A 21,463-nucleotide genomic window follows, 5' to 3' on the forward strand; every position below is an offset into this window, starting at 1 on the left:
TATGTAATAAAATCCTGCTTCGTGTTTACTCTGCTAATAACTCACAGAACCTTGTCTCAGTCTGCAGCTGGCGCCAAAATCTTGCTCTTAAGCATTACGGGAAAGTCAGGGAAAGTGGTGAACACTGAGAAGGAGTGGTAAACTGATAATCCGGAATCGCATACCTTATTCACCGAATAATGCTGCAGATGCTTGCTCAATGCTTTCGCTAACATTGAATTTTACATTGCAGATCGTGAACAGTTTATTATCTGAACAACAACAATTTTACTTTTCTTTTGGTAATCATAAAAAGGTTAGCATTACATATTTTTATTATACTCGTATTTAATTCGGATGTAAAGTAGACATTTTTGAAATGAGTGGGACGTGCGAGATCTCTGAAGGCAGCGTTGAGGAAAAACCTTCCGTACTAAAATCTTTCGTCGCCGGAGACGTAGTATTCCGTTGTACACCTTGGCTATGGGGCTTTCAACTGCATGCGTATACGAATTACTGTGCCCACTGTTTCGCTCCCGCGAAGGGTGCACAGTTACTGCAGTGTGCGGGATGTAAACTCCATCATTACTGCAGCAAAGCCTGCAAGGTCTGGTAATCCTTATTCTTATGAAATGTTATCATTGCGCCCACAATGTTTACGTAAGGTGTAATTATGGCCCGGCTTATTTACAGGCCACCGACTGGAACAACGAGCATCAGCGAGAATGTCGTGCATTAACTGACATCGAGCTTCCCAAAGTCAGTGATGAATGTAAGGAAAATTTAAATCAAGACATAATTTTTATGGTAATTCAGTGGTAATTCACGGTCAGACGGCAGCATACGCAGTTACGTACGCACTCGTTTGAAGTAACTGCAGGCGGCAGGATTAACGTTGCTCTTGATAATTATAATTTTCATACAATAAACCGTCCAGCAAATTTGATTACCAGAATGAAATGAAAGTATTACGTGTACAAGTTAGAACGGTAAAGACCGAAACTTTTTGATACGGGTTAGAAAATTAATTCAAAATTCAATGAATTTAACTGACGATTTTTAATTTTTTAGACTTTCCTCTTTTGATTATGATGGATAAACTCGCCATACGAATGCAGGTACTTTTGCATGCAACAGTACTTGTGATATAATGCAGAATACACATGGCTATGTTTTGGGAGAGCGCCGGCTGGTAGCACCATGGCAAAATATACACTACGTAGTGTAGTGTTATGCCTTGGTAACACAATCTGCTCATTTCTGATGAGCATAAGTACTTTATTAGTGAATTATTACTTATGTTCAACCGCATCGATCAGGGTATGTATTTTCGAATACTTACTGAAGTACGTATTAACAAATAATGTCAATATTAAAAAAATTGACGCTTTTGATGCGATTTACGCGTGTTAGATGAATGTCGTTTATATGAACTTACCGTTGGTTGCTGACGAGGAAGGATCCATCCAAGATGTTCTGTGCATGCTTCCGCCTCACTCGCAACCGGAAAAGCTAGACGACCTGTAGGCACACCTTGATTTTCTCAGTTTTCTTTTGCGCTTTGGTTCATTTTGCGTTCTTTAGGTTGCAGCATCCTGGCATGGCATCGCACATACTGGCCTGGTCACGTGTTGCCTCGGAGTCTAAAACGCCAGTTCCTTCATATCGAGAGTGTCTGAGCATAATTGCGTTCAGCACCTTTCCCCTTAATGAGCCCGGTCTTAAGAATACGAAACTCTACACTTTCGGGGCGGGACTCTTTTGGCCAGCTGCGCACCGCATGATGACGCCGGTGTGCTGGGATATCAACGTTACCATGGATATTATAGGACGGGAATTAACCGTACATGCTACGCGAGATATACAGACACTTACCGCGGAACTGCGTGATGTACGAACATTTGTGCTGCATTACAAATTGCGCAAGAAAAATTCTGGTTACTTTACCCGCATAGCATGCTTCGTTTATACTGTAGCTGCGTTACAACGAACTGTTGAACACTTTCGGACATTATCAAATGACGCGGACGGAACGCCGGAAAGTATTTCAAGACATCTACGGTCATCCCTGCAATTGCCGCATGTGCTCTGAAAGTTACGTAAGTGATGATAATAAATCATTTGTATAAATGTACTTATCAATCGCACAACTCACTACACAATCGGTACTTTATAATAGAATTAATATAAAGTCCCTATGTTTCATACAGCGGTTACATTACTTACATTAATTGTCGCTCTAGGGATATACATGAGTTACTAAAACTTAAATTGCTATTGCATTATTATAACACTAATAATCTTGAATGATTCATCTTTATGTTTGTACTCGCATTTTCAAATTCGTATCGCAAATATGAATGCTTGTTTTTTAATTGCGGTTATCTAAAGATCCCGTGCTCCCCCTATATATCTATATTGTGTTTGTTTGTCTACGACAATCAGGGATGTCCTGCACGAGGTCATAGACTAACCTGAAAGAAGAGGCTGACGCAGCAGCGGAAGCCTGACATACAGTAATTATAAAACACCGCAAATCTAGGTAATAATTCACAGCAGACAATAATGATCAACATGAAGAAAGCGCTTAGTCAATTTTAAATCTACCCATTTTACGGTTACAGTCAAAACGGTAAAACAGGGAGACTTTAGCTGACGTGTTCTGCCTGCAATACAAACAGGCCGCACCAAGTTTTTACGAACTTCGAAAAATTTTCCATCATAAAGTACAAGACGGAACACCATCTTGTACATCAGGAACAGAGATTTTCGGATACGACAAAATAACAGCAGCTTGTAAGTTGTAACCAGCTTTTCCTAGCGTCTCGGAAAACTCAAAACTGCAAATATTATGTAAATTAATACGGTCACAGATAGCACCAGGGCCATGTACCATGGCCCTGGCAGTACCATCTCGGATGTTGATTTATAATGATTTCGCACTGCCAATCTTGGGGCACATGCATTGCAGGCATGCACTGACATCCATTAATAAAACAATGCCATCAAGGTTGCGGATATTTGGGGAGGTTTTTAGAGCAAAATTAGTGTCTGGCCCATGACAATTCGCGTGCTTTGAGAGGAAAAAGACCTCTTTAATGTACTTAGGAAGCAGAAATCAATCCTCTAAAGTGTGGCACTATTGGTTGCACGGAGCGACTTCCCAGTGACGACCGTGCTCTATCAGCGTGCCCCAACTGTGGCGCTATCAACGATCGTCGCTTAACGCAGTACCGGAAGTTCCTGGCGGACTACGAAATCTCAGTTCCGAACATCACAAGTAGAGAAGAAGGAAATGACAAAAAAGCTGTTCTCTTTTTGGAGATGGAAAAAGCTGGAATTTTACATTCCGATGCGCACATACGCTTCGTATGCCAACCAGATCGATGGCAGGAATGGCCTGGCGAAGACAAGGAAAAACCATATATTCTGATGCAGGAGCTTATCGTATGCGTGCGGTAAGCCGTAGTAATAGTTCCAGACCAGTAGCATTTCTTCATTAATTTTGCCAAACAAAATTCGACATTGCAGAGCGTTGTGCCCGAAGCTGAATGTATGGCGTGCTCACCATTTGCTGCGCATCTGCGTTGATTTACTGCGAGAGAGAGATCGGGTCGGCGACTTGGCACGCTCTCTACCGCGGCCCGCAAGAGCGGAATTCAAAGCCAGGATGAACGATGCCGGCCCGTTAGCGCTTGAGTTGGCGAAGGAAGCACGTGAAATTTCTACGAAACTCTGTGGAGCGGATTCACACTTGGCAAATTTCTCTCTTAGGCTGGTCAAGGATGCTGAAGAAAAAGTTAAGCACAGGATGTTTAGCTTGGAAACTCGATCCCGTAAACGGACATGACTGACTGATAGCATTTCACTCGATTACAAGCTATCTGTTTTTGGCATAGTACAGGTATATGATCGCCAATCTCTACTAATCATACTAAACAAAGTTTTTGTCTGTACGCGGTTTCATGTCCTAACGGGATAATAATAACTACTTTATCATCTCAATTATGTGAAATATGCCGAAAATTGGCGCTGTTGTTAAAGTACAGTATAAGGTCAACCATTGAGCATTCATCTGTTACTTTTAATTGCGTTATTTGGTATATTTTTATCTGAAATACCAAAAGTGAATGGAGTTATCGCTGTTGTGGACTTGTGGGGATTTGAAGCAATAACTAAGTGCTGCACAGAATCGTGATTGCAGACTGCAGTTACTGTACATAATAAAGGACGCAACAAAAGTAAGTTTCACTAAATTGCCTCCCTGCCAATTGATGTGATACACAACTGATATATTTTTTGGCAGTTCTTCTCCATTTGATTGTACTTAGACTAACTTATATTTTAATTCCGTTCCTTAGTAAATGGCATTTATATCTGTATGGATAATAAGGGCTGAAGGCATTTGTGCTGGGAGAATGCAAAATAGGGAAACTTACTTTTGGAGCGTCCTTTGTATAATCCGCATGCATATACTTACTGTAAACACAAGTGCATCCGAGATTCGGAATATTCTGTACGCGATATCTTAGACTGCAGTTTGTATGATTCACCACCAGCGGCGATTTCACTGTTGCTGGGGTTTTTACATGCGTTATTTATATTTTTTATAGATATTTTTTATACTTTTGTTCCTTTTTTTATGTTTTTGGCCAGCAAATTTTAGTTATTGTGGTGGTGGTAATACGTAAATTTATCTAGATAAATTTACAGTATTCATTACTATAAACATCGAGTAATGTTACTGGGATCGCTCGAGATGATGACAAGAGTAAAAAAATTGTTAGAAAACAAAAAACTGATTTTCTGCTTCGTTGCATCAAAGCGTGAGCTTTTAAGAAATCACAAACGTCCAGTCAAAACTTCGAAACAACACGACCTGTATAACTTCATAAAAACGACAATCAGCATAGCAGCTGTTCGGTGTAATACTTTATCCTCCTAGGTGCATCCATATGACACGTCGGAAACTGAATAATCATATGCTGCAGCACTTGATTGGATAAGTCGTTAACAATGAACTTTGCGGATCTGCAAGTACAAAAAAATTTTGAAACAACATGCATGTATTTTGCAGTAGCAGTATTTCAGCTTGTTGTGCCCTTTAAAAGTATAATACCAAATATAGTCACCTGCTGTAAGTTTCTTCAAACGAATCAAAGGTTGTACAACCCAGATCGCTAAGTAACGGTTTGCGAAAAGCAAATAATCTGAAAGGATTTGTTTCCTCCATGGTGCTAAATCCCCGAAACGATCCCGTCTCGAAATTAACTGCGCGGGATGAATTTAAATACAGCCATTTTAAATTGGGCAGACGCAGAAACAGTGAACCCGGTATGCAGTCGATCGGTAATTCCTGTATGCCCAAATGTTTTAGTTTCCGACCCACTGATGGTCCACCGGAAAACAGTCTATCGAAATCCGTGAATTTATTCTCGCCGTAGTACATGTTCTCTAGACTGATCAACGGTTTCAGCGCCCCGGCATCCACATCGATAATCTGGTTACCGGCAATGGCCAGGATCTTCAGATTGCTTAGGCCTTTGAAATCGTCTAGTGCAATGGAAACAATAGCGTTTCGGGACACATCAATCTCCTCCAGAAAACGAAACACCGCTAATTTGCCACCGCCCAGAGATTGCAGTTTATTAGCTTTTAATTTCAGTACTCGTATGTAGACCAGTCCGCCGAATACGGCTTTGCTGGCAGGAATGCGCGTAATAGAATTGTAGCTTAAATCCAGTTCACGCAGGTTCGGGATTGAAGCATTCTTGAACACCTTAAACACGGAATTCGCGTGCTCGGCTTCCGTTAGAATCAGGGTTCTTATCTTTGGTGGAAGAGTCGAAAAAGCATCCGGGTCCAGTGATGTCTTTATTTTGTCAAATTGTAGCACATACTGAGATTTAGGACTCTCAGCGATTGCGGTAGGTCACTGAAGAACCCTTTGTGAATGTTGCGGAAATAATTACAGCCTAGATTTAGCGTTTCCAGCGTAAGAACATGGCTGAGCATTGAGCCGGCAAACGTTTCTAGTTTATTCCGTGACAAATCCAATAACTGCAGCTTGGGGAAGGCTGTGAATTGCTGGGATTGGACATAATTGATGAAATAGCCGACTTTTTCCAGATTGAGTTTGTTGCCGGCAAGGCGCAACCGTCGCAAACTGGGAACAATGTTCTTCAGTCCTTTCGGAAGGAAGGTCAGGCCGTTGTACGAGATGTCCAGTTCTTCCAGGTTGATTGATTTAGAGCCTTCGAATATATTGGCAAAGGTTAGGTCTTCAAAATCGTTACCGGCGAGCAGCAGCTTGCGCAGTTTTGGCAAACCGGCAAAGCTGCCAGGTGACCTAAAACAAGTATCATCTTTTAGCTTCGACAGCACTGTTACGACTGACAGTAATTTATTTTCACTGTACCAGTTCGGTGCATTTTTCAAGGTTTAAGAAATGGGAACTTAAATGAAGGATTGGTAATTTGATAAGTATGTGACTAATCGAATATGTGCGTATTTGTGGTTTCGTACTTAATGTATCTTTTCGTCAGTAAAACCTATTGTAACTGCTTACTTCAGCATGAAAGTGTTGCTCAAGTCCAGAGTCTCCAAATAAGTAAAATTTTGAAAAATGTAGCTTGTTGAAACATAATCCTGGAATTCATCATCTCTTAACGAGAGAAACCGGCAGTTGCGAATGGCAGCAAAATGAATGATAGCGTTTTTCGTCACCGGCAAACGATTACCCGAAAAGTCCACTTCCGCGTTAACAGCCAGATCAGCCGTCACCGTAGTAGCCTCGATAACTTTATCCCGATTGTGTAAGGATATCCCACTAAAGTCATTGTTAATGATGTGCAAGATCTTCAGTGGTTTCTTCGTGCGAACCATATCATGCGATAATAATTCCATAATAAATCGTGTCCCGCGCACTTTGATAGTCGTTAAATTGGGGAAGACCATGAAGTATCGGGGTTGTATATAACTTAAAGTGGAATTGTCGAAAATGAATTCGGTTACGGCAGGCAACGCCGGTGTTTCATCGAAGTCGTTTATCAGTTTGAAATTCCCACGCCATAAAAGGCAAGACGCTCGATCCTGCAGCAACACCTTAATTTATGTATCGGTAATGCAGATGCTTCATAGAAGCAGCTGTGGCAGAAATCTTACAAAAATTTTGATTCTGAACAATTCTAGCGAAGCCTACCACAATGCAATAAATACAACAATATAAGTACACAAAGCACCAAAAAGCGTTATTTACTAGTTCAGATTGCCAAAGAAAAGGGAAACACAGTGTTTTTTTCTGATATTTTAAGCTCACTTTCGGCAACGTATTACAAACTATTTACCAGTGATCAGTGGCGTTTGTAGCCTGCAGAAGAAATAAATATTAAAGGGGTGTAAAAGAAGGAATGAGATAAGTACGAGTACGTTCGACCCTGAACCAAATTTAGCACGCTACCCAGGTAGTATCTTTTCGTAATACTATAGTATAAAACAAAACCCAACTCCACCGGTAGGAAGCTATCAAGCATAATTTAATTTTATTATTTTATCTTCATAAACCTACAGATACGCACTGTGGCGGCAATAACTCCAGCGGCATATCCTTCAGCAACGGGCTGTTCATAATCCGAAGACTTTTCAGTACTTGCTGGTCGTTGAGTTCCGGAAACATCCTGAGATTGATCCAGTTGTCCAGTTCCAGTGACACAATCTGACTGGCTACAGCACCGAGCACGGTGGAAGTTAACTGGCTCATACGGGAACTCCACAAGGACAGATGGATACGCTGAGCGGATGTGTTATAGACGAGGAGATCGTTATACAACTCGACACCGAGGATATCCTCACAAGCGATATGGTACACCTCCGGATTAGTACAGTCAACCAGGCATTTTCCGGATTGCAGTGTGGGACATTGGCATGATGCGCATGCGACAAGAACGAGCCAAACACATGGAGTAACTGCAGTCCTTATCACTGTGTTTCGAAACTGTGTGAATAAGCGTTTCATATTGCCGAAGATGGGAATAATGTGAGAGGCTGAGAGTAGTTTTAAATAGAACAAGTTCCATTCGGCCAGAAACCAAAATAAAGCGTCACTTCCACAGCATAAATAAGTGCTGTACTTAACTTCTGTAAGGCAGACAACACCGTGACAATGTGTAAAACAATTTTGCAAAGAATGTGCTTTTAGAGCGAAGGTATAAGTTATGTACCGGTACATATTTTTACACATCCAACACAGCTGCGACAGTGTATCACAACACCATGCTGTCCTCTGCAGGTACCCGCAAGGCTATTGCTGTAATTACACTAAGTGGACTGGCAGGTTTTCGGCCAGTATCATTATCGCAGCCTGGCTAATCGTTACCACAAGGAACAACTTTGTTGCTTCGGATTTTTTCAGGATTAAAACGGTCCCCCGATCGAAATAGTCATTATTCAGACGGCCCTGGTCCAAAGTGGTCCCTAAGTAGTGTTTGTAATTACTTTTGCCGTATTCTTCGGTACCAAATTATGTAGTTAGAGTAGGCAATCGGAAATTCGACTTATGATAATTGTCACATCTGGAAGCGTTGTCTCCAGTATCTCGGGGAAGGTGAATCTCGTGCAGAGAATAACTACCATTGCTCCCGTTATTGCTCCAGACGGACCGGACCTAACGCACGGGCTTACCTAACAATCGTTCTTACTGAGCGACTTATTCTCGGTTCGGCATTTAAAGCTTTGACTGGTCAGTAAATATTGTATGATCTGCAAACACACTACAGTATTCGCCTGCGGCAGTTAAGCCGACAGAAACGTTCACAGTTACCTAACACGTTTAAGGCTGTTAGAAGTTAAAACGTATTATAACGAGCTGTCGATATTAACGGAGAATACAAATGCCGGATTGTGTTTTGACCGTTTTTGTAAATAAAAGGTCGCGGACTGTGACACACCGTTATTAAACTGGTGCAGATTTATACAGAAAGCTTTTAAAACCAGCAAACGCTCCAGTTTGTACGTGTATATACGACAGCAGCTTAATCAGAAGTGTTTCTCATGTACAAATAACGTCGGTATTTATTGAATTTTTGAGTATTTCTAAATGGCAGTCACACCCAGAAGACATACAATAAATAAAACCCTAAACTTTTTATACATATACAGGCAGAGTAACACTGCTAGAAGTACTACTGGTACTGACCAAATTACTGTACAGATTACAGGATTTCGACAAAGCTGCTTCGCTGCAGCAGACTTCGACGTATTGACATGCTATACGGCAGATGCACTACATCTACCGTACTAGATGACCAACCACACACAGTCGGTAGAGTGGGACTCTCTGTTCTGAACGGTGATCTGCTCCTAGCTCACAACCAAATATCTGGATGACTTCCTGCAGGTACACACTAATGCTTTCGCCACAAGAAGGTCACTCAGGATCTCATAACCTTTAATCATAATCTGAAGACTGCACACACTGCGCACAGACTCTCCAGCCAACTCTATCAAATCTGCACACACTGCGCACAGATCTGCCAAATCCAAGACTCAACTCACTCTCATCAAGACTCAGACTAATCAACACAAGCAGAATCGCTGATGGAATTAGCGATCAAAAGCTTTAGATAAGAACAGGTAAATCGTACGTGAACTACGACGTACGTACAAAGTATGGGCATACTACGCATACCGCGTTACCCCCACTGCAAATCGTTCTAACGTCCGCGTAGAACCACAGAAATCATTAATTAACCACCAATCAACGAAAAGAAAACCAAAACAATCGATAACTGAAAATCCATGAAAGTACCAACTTCCGGTGGATCTTTGGCGTGGTTCGTGTGGAATCCGGATAGTACAGGAGGTCCAAATGGTGTTCCAGCGCTGCTGAGTCCGTCCAAGTCTCCGATATTCCACGATTCCACACGCATCTGTCCACGATCCACCAGTCATTCAGGTCCAAAATGTCAAAATTCTTCGTTCAATCCATCCTCTCCCTCACCCCGAGCTCGAGGATCCAATCTTCTCGACATCCAGCACAAGCCAGAAGTCCAATCGGTGGATATCAATCCACTGGACAATGAGGATCACCCCCACTGCAAACTTGCATACACCAGAAGAACCAGACACTGCCAGGTTCCTTCATGGTCACACGGCAGCCATACACAGCCAGTTACTGATATCCTGAATACTCACTTTTCAGGATGGAGTATCTAAGCACATGCTTCAACGAACGATTGCAAAACACTTGCTGTTGCGATTCCTGGCCAAAGTGAACAGATTTTTCACCACTGTTCAGTTCCGAAAAATTATTTGCTGAAAGTTAAATCAGCAATTCAAAATTTAAATGCTGCACTACAGCACTCATGCCGCTGTATACGTAACTGCCGCACCAGCAGTAACGCATCACCTCACAGTACTTAACATAAAAGTACAGTACTTCCGGTTCACTAAACCAATTTAACCAGATTTTTCCAATTCGATAAATCAGCAATCCACAATTATTAATGCTGATACTCCTTCAACCAATTTTATAGAAAAACAAGTTAGATATTAACACTGCTAATATCTAAACTGAAAACTCAATCAAGCACATGCATCAAGCACTTGCCCAACTAACATTCATAATTCACAATTAATTACGAATAAAATTTCTCCGAAAATTAACCTTTGTTTGTCTGACCTAAAATCATGGATTCAAATAACCATGATAATTTACGGTCAAAAGAAACTTTCAGCTTCGGCACCCCCACTGCAAAACAGATGCCACTCTGTTGCACTGTGTCAAACTGCTGCTGACTGACACTGCCACTGATGCAAGCTTTCACATCCTTGCATGCGCTGCGGCTGCGCTTATCCACTTCTGTTCGCTTCGGTAAATAAACCTTGGAAGTCATCTGCTTATTTCTGGCAGATTTATCCCTTCCCGGCCTACACTTCCGACCAACATGGGATACCGCCATGTTATTACATTCGGGTTTTACTATCAACTTCAACATGTGCTGCCTCACTACCGCAGGCGGCGGTTCAGCCAGCATAGGCTTACGCGGCCCTTTACTTGCACATTCCATACTTTTGTGCAAACCATGGCACTTAAAACAGATCGGTTTTCCATTTGGAAGAAACCATTTGAAAAATTAATCCCGATTCTTCCATTCTCAGAACCCAAGTTATCTTCGCTCTGTGCTGAACACTGCTCAGCATCCTCATCACCACCAGTGCTTTCACTACCGGACTCACAAGTATTATCGCTTGGCTGATCCAGATCTTCGAGATCTGAATCTTCTTTCGCCAACCTGCACTGCAGCTTTAACCCATTCAGGAACTCATCAGTATCCTGAATTTCATTCTCTTCCATGTACGTGTACCAGCCGTATCTGTACTTCTTCAGCCCTTGCTTTAGATAGTATACGCGCTCTGATTCTTCCAACTTCAACTTCCTAAAGTAAGTTGTGAACCAGTCAACATACGTGTTCGGGGAATCTTTGCTGGTAAACATCCTGTTACCAATCTTATTCCGTAACGCCATAACATCTTTCTCCTCTGAGAAATGTTTCTCCAACATCTCTTTCCAATACTGCCACGTCTTATGCTTGTTATCCTCGTATTTATCACTGTACCAGGATAACGCCGTACCTGTGACACACCGTGAAAGACACTTGTCGATTACATCTCTATCACACCATCCATTGTGCGTGATACAATTGTCGACACTTTCAATAAACTTCTCAACAGTCATCGAACCTGTCTTACCATTGAACTTTTCAGGATACATTACATCACTCCTGAAAGCACCTTTCAACGCGCTTGCCAGGCTATTCAAGCTGAGTGACTCATCACCTTTTCTGTTGGCTGCCGCTTTTTCCTGCGCGTCAATTCGTTTTTCTAATGCAGTTAACTTCAACTGCATATTATAGAAATCGTTCGAACTAACATTAGATATCGTAGGAGACAAACTACGATCCATCCCAAAACCTTCTTGAAGATTATGGTACCGAGTACGCAAATCCAAAAAGTCATTCACTGTCTGTCCATTCACTGTTTGTGCGGACAGAGTTCGAGCACGCACAGGCTTACCAGCATCTACTGTACCCTGTACATCTCGTTCATGTACAACCTCAATCACAGAGTTCTTTTCTGACTGCGCTCTAATTCCTTTTTCTACATCCGGTCGCTTATGCAGATTTATTTCTGCATTAAATTTTGCGACGTTTTCGTCAAATAATTTCTTTTCCGAAAGAAAATTATTTACCTTTATTACCAGCAATGCAGAACAATCACTCAATCGCTTCTGCATTTCAGCTGCTTCTTTCTTCTGCCTGTTCCATTGATGTGCCAAATCTGCTTTCTGGCGCATGACGTCATCATGTGCTCTTTCCAAACTTTCAACTTTTTGTGTTAAACTTTCAACACGAACTCTTTCTGAACACAACTCCGCTTTCACAGTACTCAATTCCGACTGTGAAACCTTGTAATCAGCCTGTAGCTTTTCATAATCAACAACCAGCTGCTGATACACTTCTAGCAGTTCATCGCCCTCGCCATGCCCTTCACCACTTTTCTGCTGGTGAATTTCTGGCAAATTCGAAAACAACTCATCTCCATGCTGCAACTCTGTCACAGCACCCATCATTTCACTTCCGACATTTACGAAATTATTACCAAATATTTCGTAATTATCTTCAAAATCAATGTGATCATGTAGAACAGAAACGGGATCAATGTCCATGATCCGTTTTTCCAGTTCCCGTAAACCAGTAAAATCAAAATTTTCATTGATCATAGATGTCTCATCTACGATTTCTCTTCCGCCATTCACCGTACCACCAGGTACAGTGCCTTTAACCTGGCTAGGATCAGCACTACTGAACCCTAAACCAGTCCCTCTGCTGCATCCTGCAGCAGCCCGTGCAGATAAGCCATCCACAGCCAACTGCGATTCACCTGTCACTGACCGATCCATAGCCAGTGCCTGCAAAGCTAATGCCTGGAGCTCAACAGACAATAGACGATGATCAAATCAGATAACGCTGACACTGCCAGCGTCACCCCGGAAGTTATCTGCAGACTTGAACGGGGCCGATCACTACGACTCCCTGTACCGTCTACAGCAACTAAACCCGCGAGTACAGATCACTACTGTACTGCGCCAAACCAAGCGTACCCACGCCAAACCAAACTCGGAGATCTACTTCCCGCAGACTCCCGGTACCTGGTTCTCCCTTAGGAACCGTACCAGACACCTGGCTCTCACTTAGGAACCGTGTCCTCCAAGTTCCTTCTAAGGAGACTTGGGTCAACCAAGGCCGACTGTACAGTTCCACTTAGGAACTGTATCCTCACGGGACTCTCTGAGGATCCACGTGGTACTACCAACTCGGCCACCAAAACACCAACTACCCAAACAATCGAAAATCACTCACCGTCCAGAAATCCCAGGGGTTGTTAAAATCCGGAAGGCGCCATGACATGCTATACGGCAGATGCACTACATCTACCGTACTAGATGACCAACCACACACAGTCGGTAGAGTGGGACTCTCTGTTCTGAACGGTGATCTGCTCCTAGCTCACAACCAAATATCTGGATGACTTCCTGCAGGTACACACTAATGCTTTCGCCACAAGAAGGTCACTCAGGATCTCATAACCTTTAATCATAATCTGAAGACTGCACACACTGCGCACAGACTCTCCAGCCAACTCTATCAAATCTGCACACACTGCGCACAGATCTGCCAAATCCAAGACTCAACTCACTCTCATCAAGACTCAGACTAATCAACACAAGCAGAATCGCTGATGGAATTAGCGATCAAAAGCTTTAGATAAGAACAGGTAAATCGTACGTGAACTACGACGTACGTACAAAGTATGGGCATACTACGCATATCGCGTTAGTATACAGATAAACAAATTTAGAGCAAAATAATGACATTAAAGCATAAAAATAAAACAAAGTCCAGCTAAACCAAGTGCTGCTTAAAAGGACGAGACATTCCACGTACAAATATGGTAGAAACTACTGTTAAGCGTTTATTGCGCCTGAATTCGTACGAATACCCAATACAGTTTGTCCATAGCATGTAAAGGTGCTGATCCAAACTGCAGCGAAGCTTTAGTTCCAACTGACAATGGCTTTGTTTCTCCCATTTGCACGGCTCCCATTCTTCAAGAGTTAAGTGGCCTTGATAACTGCTTAGAATGGCGAAAGCGCTTCTGATTGTCCTTACTATGGTAATAACCGTTATCATCGGATTGTCGTGTGTGAACGCCGGGCGCAATGGGACAGTGATGCCCGCCAGCCGGGGACCATCCGTCTGCCCTGGGACGGCAGCTCCTTTACCCCCACCGGGAGCGTCTACCACGACCACTACCACCACGACTGCACCAGCGCTGCGAACATGGACCAGCTCGGACGGTACTTGTGTACGCTTTTACGTCTACCAATCCAGTAGTTCCATGGATGGATTGACAACATGTCAGATTGTTGAATCGGTGTGCCAGTACGTCTTTGTTTGGTATCTGGGACCATCGCCAATGCCTGCTTCAGTGTGTCCGAGCGCACCTTGCTGTATTGGCAGTCCGTGCTAAAATTTAACGGTTTTCGCTTTCTTGATCTGATGCATATCTACTTGGTGATTTGACAGAAATAGTCGAAAGGAATTCGCTTATGTGGCGATTCTTGTACAGAAATTGATTTTCATATACTGATTACAGGATCTGTATCTAGGCTTGTGCAAGTCTTCCGTGCTACGCAGTTGTATTTTTAATTTCTCCATGGGACTTTGTAGACTGCAGTGATGACATGCATAAGGTTCGTGTAGAATGCTCTGTATTCTGCAATTACATTGTGTAATGAAACGCCGATATATTAGCGACGATATTCAAACACGAGCCATATTCTTCTACAGATGCAGTCGTATACAGGGTACTTCGGAGAAAAAATGGGAATAGGTGTAATAACTGCTGCTTCACCGCAGAAAATTGTTCGTTAAACCAGTAAAAATAACACGCCATGAAGTGACGGCACACTGTTTCTGTTGCTTTACTGTTGCTGGTTTTGTTAATTCTGTTGTTTTATGAGTAACTTTGTATCGTGATATTCTTTTGGACTGCAGATTATTAACTACAAGGCAAAACCAACCCAACTTTTGCACTGACAATTACTGCACTACACACGCTGCGCGTGTGCAGCTTTCCAGTGTGCAGATACTGTGGTCTACGTTACTGGGCATTAGGGAAAACTGGCAATAAGTTTCTGAAGGAGGAGGCTCTTATATGACAATTATCTCAGCAGATCAGAAAAACACAACGTTCGATTAACGTTCGATTATACTGCCGATTAAAATTTACTTCGCTGTTTGGTCAGTATTTTGGGAACTTACGACGACGCTGACGGTTTATTTATTCAACACTTGATATTAGGTGTCAAACGTCTAGCCTGCCGGGAAACTGCAGTTAATAAGATGAAGCGATAAACAGGTAATCTAATATCAAATGAAGTCAAGTGAGTTTTTTTCTTACAGTATATATAGCGGCTGTAAACTGGGGTCAAGTAATGACGAACGAAGCTTTAAATTTTCCAAAATCAAACGTCAGTATCCATCATATCTTTAACTGATCAAACCAACTAATCCAGGCTGGTTGATATATAAATATGCCAACATGCAATTAGCTCCCTATCCTAACAGTTTTTGTAGCGTCTCCCGTATCCCTTCAGTTTCGCCAGTTAATACTTCATTCCGCTCAAAATTAAACCGACATAGCAAAAATGGTGGGGCCTTTGACAAATTTAAAGACGCTCACATCCATGTGTGCCCTTGAAATTGTCTTTGCCATACTGCAAATCACCGGACTATGCGCGAAATCGAATAGACGTATACAAATATGTAAGTGTTGTTTATGGTTACCGCAGCGTCTTGCAGACGATTGTACCAGCTTTCCGCTAATTAATTTCAAATTAACAGTATCATTAGTATGTCCATTAACGTATCAATTTACAGTCTCTATGTGTTTTAGGGCACGCTTATGACGAAAATGACTCACACGGAGCCCTTACTACTGTCTTAATTGTATCCCTGGAGATTGTACTGTTGTTTGTAACTGGCTTCCATGGATTGTACACGATCAGCAAAGCAAAGGAACAGACAGCATCGACTGGAATGTTTACCGGCTTAGGAATACTTAATATTTTACTGAGCGTTATTTATGGCCTCGCAGTGGCGGTGATTTTGGGATTTGGAATTTTCCTTTGGACACTGACTGGTTCTCTACTTGTCGGTATGATTGTAATGCTCATCGTGTCCTACAATGCTTTTAAAATGGCAACAGCCATCACGGCCGCACGGATCTCCTTCCGATGCGGCAGCATCCTTGAAGGAAACCAATCAGTTGCGCCCCACAATATAACGCTGGAAACGCCGGTGAAATATAGCGTGTAGATTAGCCTAATTATAAGCAGAAAAGCGGGAAATTGCATTCGTCTTACTGACGGAAAGAATGTCAATTCTGGAAAGTCGAAGTGTTAGAATGTTGCTACCATTTAGCCGCTGTGTCAATAAAGGACGAAAATGGCGACGCTTTGCTTTTTGTTTACAGTTTTTTATACATGACGCATGTGTTAATTTTATTCTGCTACGAGCACTATGGTTATCGAAATAAACCATTTTTAAGGAGCCATGCGCTAACAGAATAAGCGTTAAGGCATTAAAATAATTAAAATGTAACTGAACCGAAACTTATGTAACTGAAGTTAACCAAAGTCCTGAATAAAGCAGAAATTCGATTCCCAGTCCCAATATAATTAAAATGTGGCAGATATGCCTGGTGACCGGCGCTTTCGCGTAACTTCAAACGTGACCTTTCGAGTGTTGATTGCCTATGCTGGCAAGCAGCTACTGCCACCATGAGAAAGTGACTTTTAACATAATAAAAATTATATACTAGTAATCGCTGATCACTGTACAATAAGTAAATATTATTGAAGAATTATGACAATCTTTTTGAGTTACACCCCAAATGCAAATTTATTTAAAACCAGACCGTAAGCATGCAAACTCCAGATTTTGCATTGGCTCACGACTGCACAGTACCCAGGTGCCTTCCATAAAGGGTGCTACTTACCTGGATCGCATAAAATGGCACTAATTTCATACAACTTCTGCATCAACACGACAATTTCGAAATAGGACAAAGAGCATACGATTTACATTGCAGAATGACCTGTGGAAGGCATATGCGTAAAAGCAAAGTGTTCATTTCATGGTCGGCAATGGCGCTCGCTTGTCCTTATATAAAGCAGACACCTTTTATTTTTCCGTCATTGTCAATCTGTCGTTGGTAACACCATTATTTTTGTACGTAAAATTTCCGTCAACTTAGACCTTAAGTTACTGCTTTGGTAGACGTAGTGTACAGCGCGACCTTCAGCATGAATAACCTACTTTCGATTGTAACTGCTGTGTTGGCAATGACCGGAAAACATCAAGTGCGTGTCGTAGAAGCATTAACACGTCCAACGGTTCCTATACCAACCGCAACACCGCTATTCCCAACGCAGGGCGCGCCAACCCAGCCACCGACCACTCCCGCTCCGCTCTCCATAAACACAACCCCGATCACCACCAGACCACCTAGCACCACCACACCGATCCCATCAACGACACCGCCTCCTACCACAACCACCACGTCAACTACCACCGTTCCCACCACAACAGCACCACGCACGATATGCTGGACTGCACCAAATGGGATAGGCGTGCAGTACTACGTCCTGTACCAAAATATTAATATTCCCTCCTCTACAACCCCACTTACCACCACCGCTGCGGCCGGAAATTCGAATGCTCAAACGGGTACGACCATTGTTGACTCTGTATGCAAGTATGCCTTCATTTATTATCTGGGTGCGCCACCGTTTCCCGTTGCACTGTGTCCAGTTGGGCCTTGCTGTGTTGCTGTGGCGGTGTATTACGGTGCATGCGAGTCTCCTCCTTATCCCGGATGATGTGCCGATTCCCGGATGATTTTCTCGTGTGGTCAGTGTACTATCCAGCCGTAATATTTCTGGAAACAAACACCTTCATAATGTAGACAATTTAAGATCGAAACGAATGAAACCCTGGACGCATGACACAGGAAATTTATTTCCATAATTAAAGTTCAATAAATGTTCGTACTTAACAGCATGTATATTCAGTGCGTGTACATATCCAATTCCTTACGCTGGCTCGTCGGAAGTCGATTGTCACGTTTTTATGACCGTAAGGACGTTATAGCTTTTCAGTTGTACCTTTACTTCTTATTGTTAATTCTCGCCTGATTTTCAAACTACGCTTGCAGTACTTCGAACTGGATCGACTTATACGTGCAATGTCCCGACATAGAAAATTGTAAGTTTTGTGAAAAGCTCGGCTGCGCCGAAGACGGCCGAACTCAAACGTCAGCTTTTCTGACCGTGAGGTCATTTTTCAGACTGCAGAAAATATAATAGTACTTGTACCACCTTCCTGTAAATCGAAAACGTAATAAATTTATGACGATAGCAGCCAGTCGGTGAAACCGGCAGATGAATCGCCAAACTCCGGTACGAGTACTTGCATCAGTAATTAATGTAAATGTAGAATCTTGTACGCATAGGATTTTTAACATGGTGTGAAGACGATGTGGATACACTCGAGTGCTTACATGATTTAATGACACGTAAGTCATTATTATTTGTAATTAATACTGTATTGTGGCATTTTTATTCTTTACTTCTATCGCTGGTTAACGCAAAAGCTTTCTTGGCCAACGGCGCATAAGCACCGTGTTTTAACAGAGCAATCATAGACCCTGTGGCTGTAATCAAACAACGGGAAGTAAGCAACATGTTTACCGAATTCAACGTGCTGTTTCGCTCAAAATACTGTAGTTCCGCTAAGTGTTAACACATGTACGTCTAAAACATACAACAGGTCATCCTTTTACTGAACATTTTGCCATTGACTCATTCATTCACAGTTTCACATGTGGTAATGTTACATGTCTGCTACTTTGGAAAATTTCTCCAAAGTTTTTGAGAAAAGTTATGATGTTGGACGTCAGTGCACATGCCAACAGGTAATATAACTGGATGTTATTAGATCACTGTTCGATGTTGTGCTGTACTTTGCTGATGAAGGGAAATTTCTTACGCGGTCTCGGTCGCTATGTCAAAGTGCCCCGACAGAACGATACGTTCAACCGAATTTTTTATCGATCAACATGTTTGTTTATGTTGTTGGATTTGATGGATGTCTTATTGCCCACCTATAATACCGTTGTTCATCGCGACAGTCTGATCTCACTATGCATCGTAACACTTTCTCGCGTATTTTGATAACGGTACATCGCCACCATTATCAGTTTTTAATTTCGTAAATTACATTGCCAATTTGCCCGGTATGGTTATTTCTATGATAAAATTATTTTTGATTAACTGTATCTTTTTTTTCGAACGAAACTAAGGGCTTTTGATAATTTTTTACCTGTATATAAAAAAGCACTCGGCAGATCGAGCTTCCTGCTACGGACGTTTTTCTTTTTGTGAACGGTAAAAAGCAGTAATACAAAGAGGATTTATGAACTCGTTATACCATGGAAAATCCAAAAATGGCGACATTATCCCCACCATCAGTACGGATAATCACATCACCCTCGACATCCTCATCGGATACGATCACTTCAACAGCGTCTCGCCGATCCGACAACGTTCCCTACGGAATCAGTCTACTTCGCCGCCTGCCGCGTTTCACATGCTGCCAACGTAACATCATGTACCAAGCGCACATTCTCATCCTCACCTACATCCTGTACGTCGCCTACCACATTACCCGGCGCCCGATGGGCATAGTCAAGAACACATTAAAACAAAGCTGCGTCAACATGACCCCACCCCCCGACATCAAAGAATGTGACCTCCGCAACGGTACCTGGTGTGCCTGGCAGCCGTTTGATAAAGACAGCGAGAAGCTCTTCTCGGTGATCGACTTTACCTATCGGTTCGCTTATGCCGGCGGGATCTTCATCGCCGGGTACATTGCCGAGCGGACGAACACCCGTATTTTTCTGGCGTGCGGGATGATGGTGGTCGGTGCCTGGTCCATCGCCAACGGCATGGCGTACTTCTGGCAGATCCACGCTTTCTCGTATTTCGTGGTCTGTCAGTTTTTTGGCGGATTGTTCCAGGGAACCGGCTGGCCGACCATTTTGGGACTACTGGGTACGTGGTTCGGTAAGCACCGGCGTGGACTGATTTTCGGTATCTGGAACTCGGATACCTGTGTGGGGAACATGTTGGGCGCGGTCATTGCCGGTCTATGGGTCAACCACCAATGGGGCTACTCCTTCATCGTCCCGGGATTGATCATGATTGGTCTGGGGTTCGTGGCGTTCTTCTTCGTGGTTAACCGACCGGAAGACGTGGGATTGCAGCACCCGGACTATGTTGGCCCATCCCCGCTGAACACCCCAGAGATTTCTCTTGCGGACATCGAAAAACTGGAGAAAGACGTCGAGCGAATCGAGGCGACGATACATAATCCCGTGGAGCAGGAAGCCATTAGTGTTTTACATGCGATACGGATTCCGGGGGTGGTGGAGTTCTCCTTCAGCTTGTTTTTCTGTAAAGCCGCATACTATGCCTTCTTCTTCTGGCTGCCGGTGTACATTAAGGAGACCTCCCACGGCCGTATCGACAACCACGCCGCCGCCGACGTCTCCGCGGTCTTCGATGCCGGGGGGATTGTGGGCGGGATCCTGGCCGGGTATCTGTCGGATGTCACCGGGGGCAGTGCCACCATCAGCGGCGGAATGTTTCTGCTGGCCATCCCGGTGTTCTATCTGATGACCTTATATGCCAGTCAGAGTACTGGCGTCCTGATTGTTTTGTTACTGGTCATCGGGCTGTTGTCCATGGGACCGTATACGCTAATCACCACCGCGGTGTCCGCGGAGTTAGGGACACGGCCCAATCTGGTGAAGAACAAGAAAGCTGTGGCTACTGTTGCCGGGATAATTGACGGGATGGGCGCGTTGGGATCGGCGTTTGGGCCGCTGACGGCCGGGTTATTGTCGGTGCATGGTTGGTTGCCGGTGATATACATGCTGATGGTTGCGCAAACCATCGCGTTGCTGTGTCTGGGGAGGTTGATATACCATGACATAAGACGGTGGATCCGCAAAGGACGCAAAGCGATTCGGAAGCGGAGAGGCGAACAACGCAATTATAATGTTAATTCGACGGCAAGCACTTCCAAATCGTGACTGTACAAATCGTGCTTTAATTGTAAATATCTTATCAAATATTTTACTTTACGTAAATTATTTATACTCTGGATTTTGATAAGGTCGAAATGCACAAGCAATTTCATCACTACTCCTACTGATATGCGCCCTTTGTTCCCATTCGGTGTTTTTCTATTAAAGGAAACTGCTGAAATTAATAGTTTCTATAACATGGTTACTG

The 21,463-nt window shown here is 43.0% G+C and overlaps 3 protein-coding genes and 1 long non-coding RNA gene across 8 annotated transcripts; 3 read left to right on the forward strand and 1 right to left on the reverse strand.

The window, feature by feature from the left end:
• Positions 1-1,385: 1,385 nt before the first annotated feature.
• Positions 1,386-3,976, forward strand: LOC129584429 (uncharacterized). Its single transcript, XM_055476588.1, has 5 exons — positions 1,386-1,502; positions 1,564-1,870; positions 1,956-2,078; positions 3,088-3,437; positions 3,511-3,976. The coding sequence occupies exons 1-5, from the start codon at positions 1,393-1,395 to the stop codon at positions 3,827-3,829; spliced, it is 1,209 nt and encodes a 402-aa protein (XP_055332563.1). The 5' UTR covers positions 1,386-1,392; the 3' UTR covers positions 3,830-3,976.
• Positions 3,977-5,724: 1,748 nt separating this feature from the next.
• On the reverse strand, positions 5,725-13,545 carry LOC129584282 (leucine-rich repeat and immunoglobulin-like domain-containing nogo receptor-interacting protein 3). 5 transcript variants are annotated; one of them, XM_055476412.1, is made up of 4 exons: positions 13,398-13,545; positions 7,557-8,115; positions 6,548-7,071; positions 5,725-6,328 (listed from the first exon to the last, which is right to left on the reverse strand). In XM_055476412.1, exons 3-4 carry the CDS (start codon positions 6,934-6,936, stop codon positions 5,854-5,856), a joined length of 864 nt encoding a protein of 287 aa, XP_055332387.1. In that variant the 5' UTR covers positions 6,937-7,071; positions 7,557-8,115; positions 13,398-13,545; the 3' UTR covers positions 5,725-5,853. The 5 variants fall into 5 exon arrangements, with proteins under 5 accessions (XP_055332387.1, XP_055332389.1, XP_055332391.1 ...); XM_055476414.1 differs by lacking the exon at positions 13,398-13,545 and adding an exon at positions 8,199-8,320; XM_055476416.1 differs by lacking the exon at positions 13,398-13,545 and adding an exon at positions 7,326-7,348 and having other exon boundaries at positions 7,557-8,158.
• Positions 13,546-15,310: 1,765 nt separating this feature from the next.
• On the forward strand, positions 15,311-16,550 carry LOC129584369 (uncharacterized). The gene is made up of 2 exons (XR_008689879.1): positions 15,311-15,866; positions 15,997-16,550. It is a non-coding gene; the product is annotated as an uncharacterized LOC129584369 (long non-coding RNA).
• Positions 16,551-19,035: 2,485 nt separating this feature from the next.
• On the forward strand, positions 19,036-21,427 carry LOC129584349 (glucose-6-phosphate exchanger SLC37A2-like). Its single transcript, XM_055476500.1, has one exon. The coding sequence runs from the start codon at positions 19,594-19,596 to the stop codon at positions 21,259-21,261; it is 1,668 nt and encodes a 555-aa protein (XP_055332475.1). The 5' UTR covers positions 19,036-19,593; the 3' UTR covers positions 21,262-21,427.
• The last annotated feature ends 36 nt before the right edge of the window (positions 21,428-21,463 follow it).

Source organism: Paramacrobiotus metropolitanus, unplaced genomic scaffold, assembly GCF_019649055.1.
Source record: "Paramacrobiotus metropolitanus isolate TYO unplaced genomic scaffold, Prichtersi_v1.0 Parri_scaffold0000013, whole genome shotgun sequence".
NCBI classification, from domain to species: Eukaryota; Metazoa; Tardigrada; class Eutardigrada; order Parachela; family Macrobiotidae; genus Paramacrobiotus; species Paramacrobiotus metropolitanus.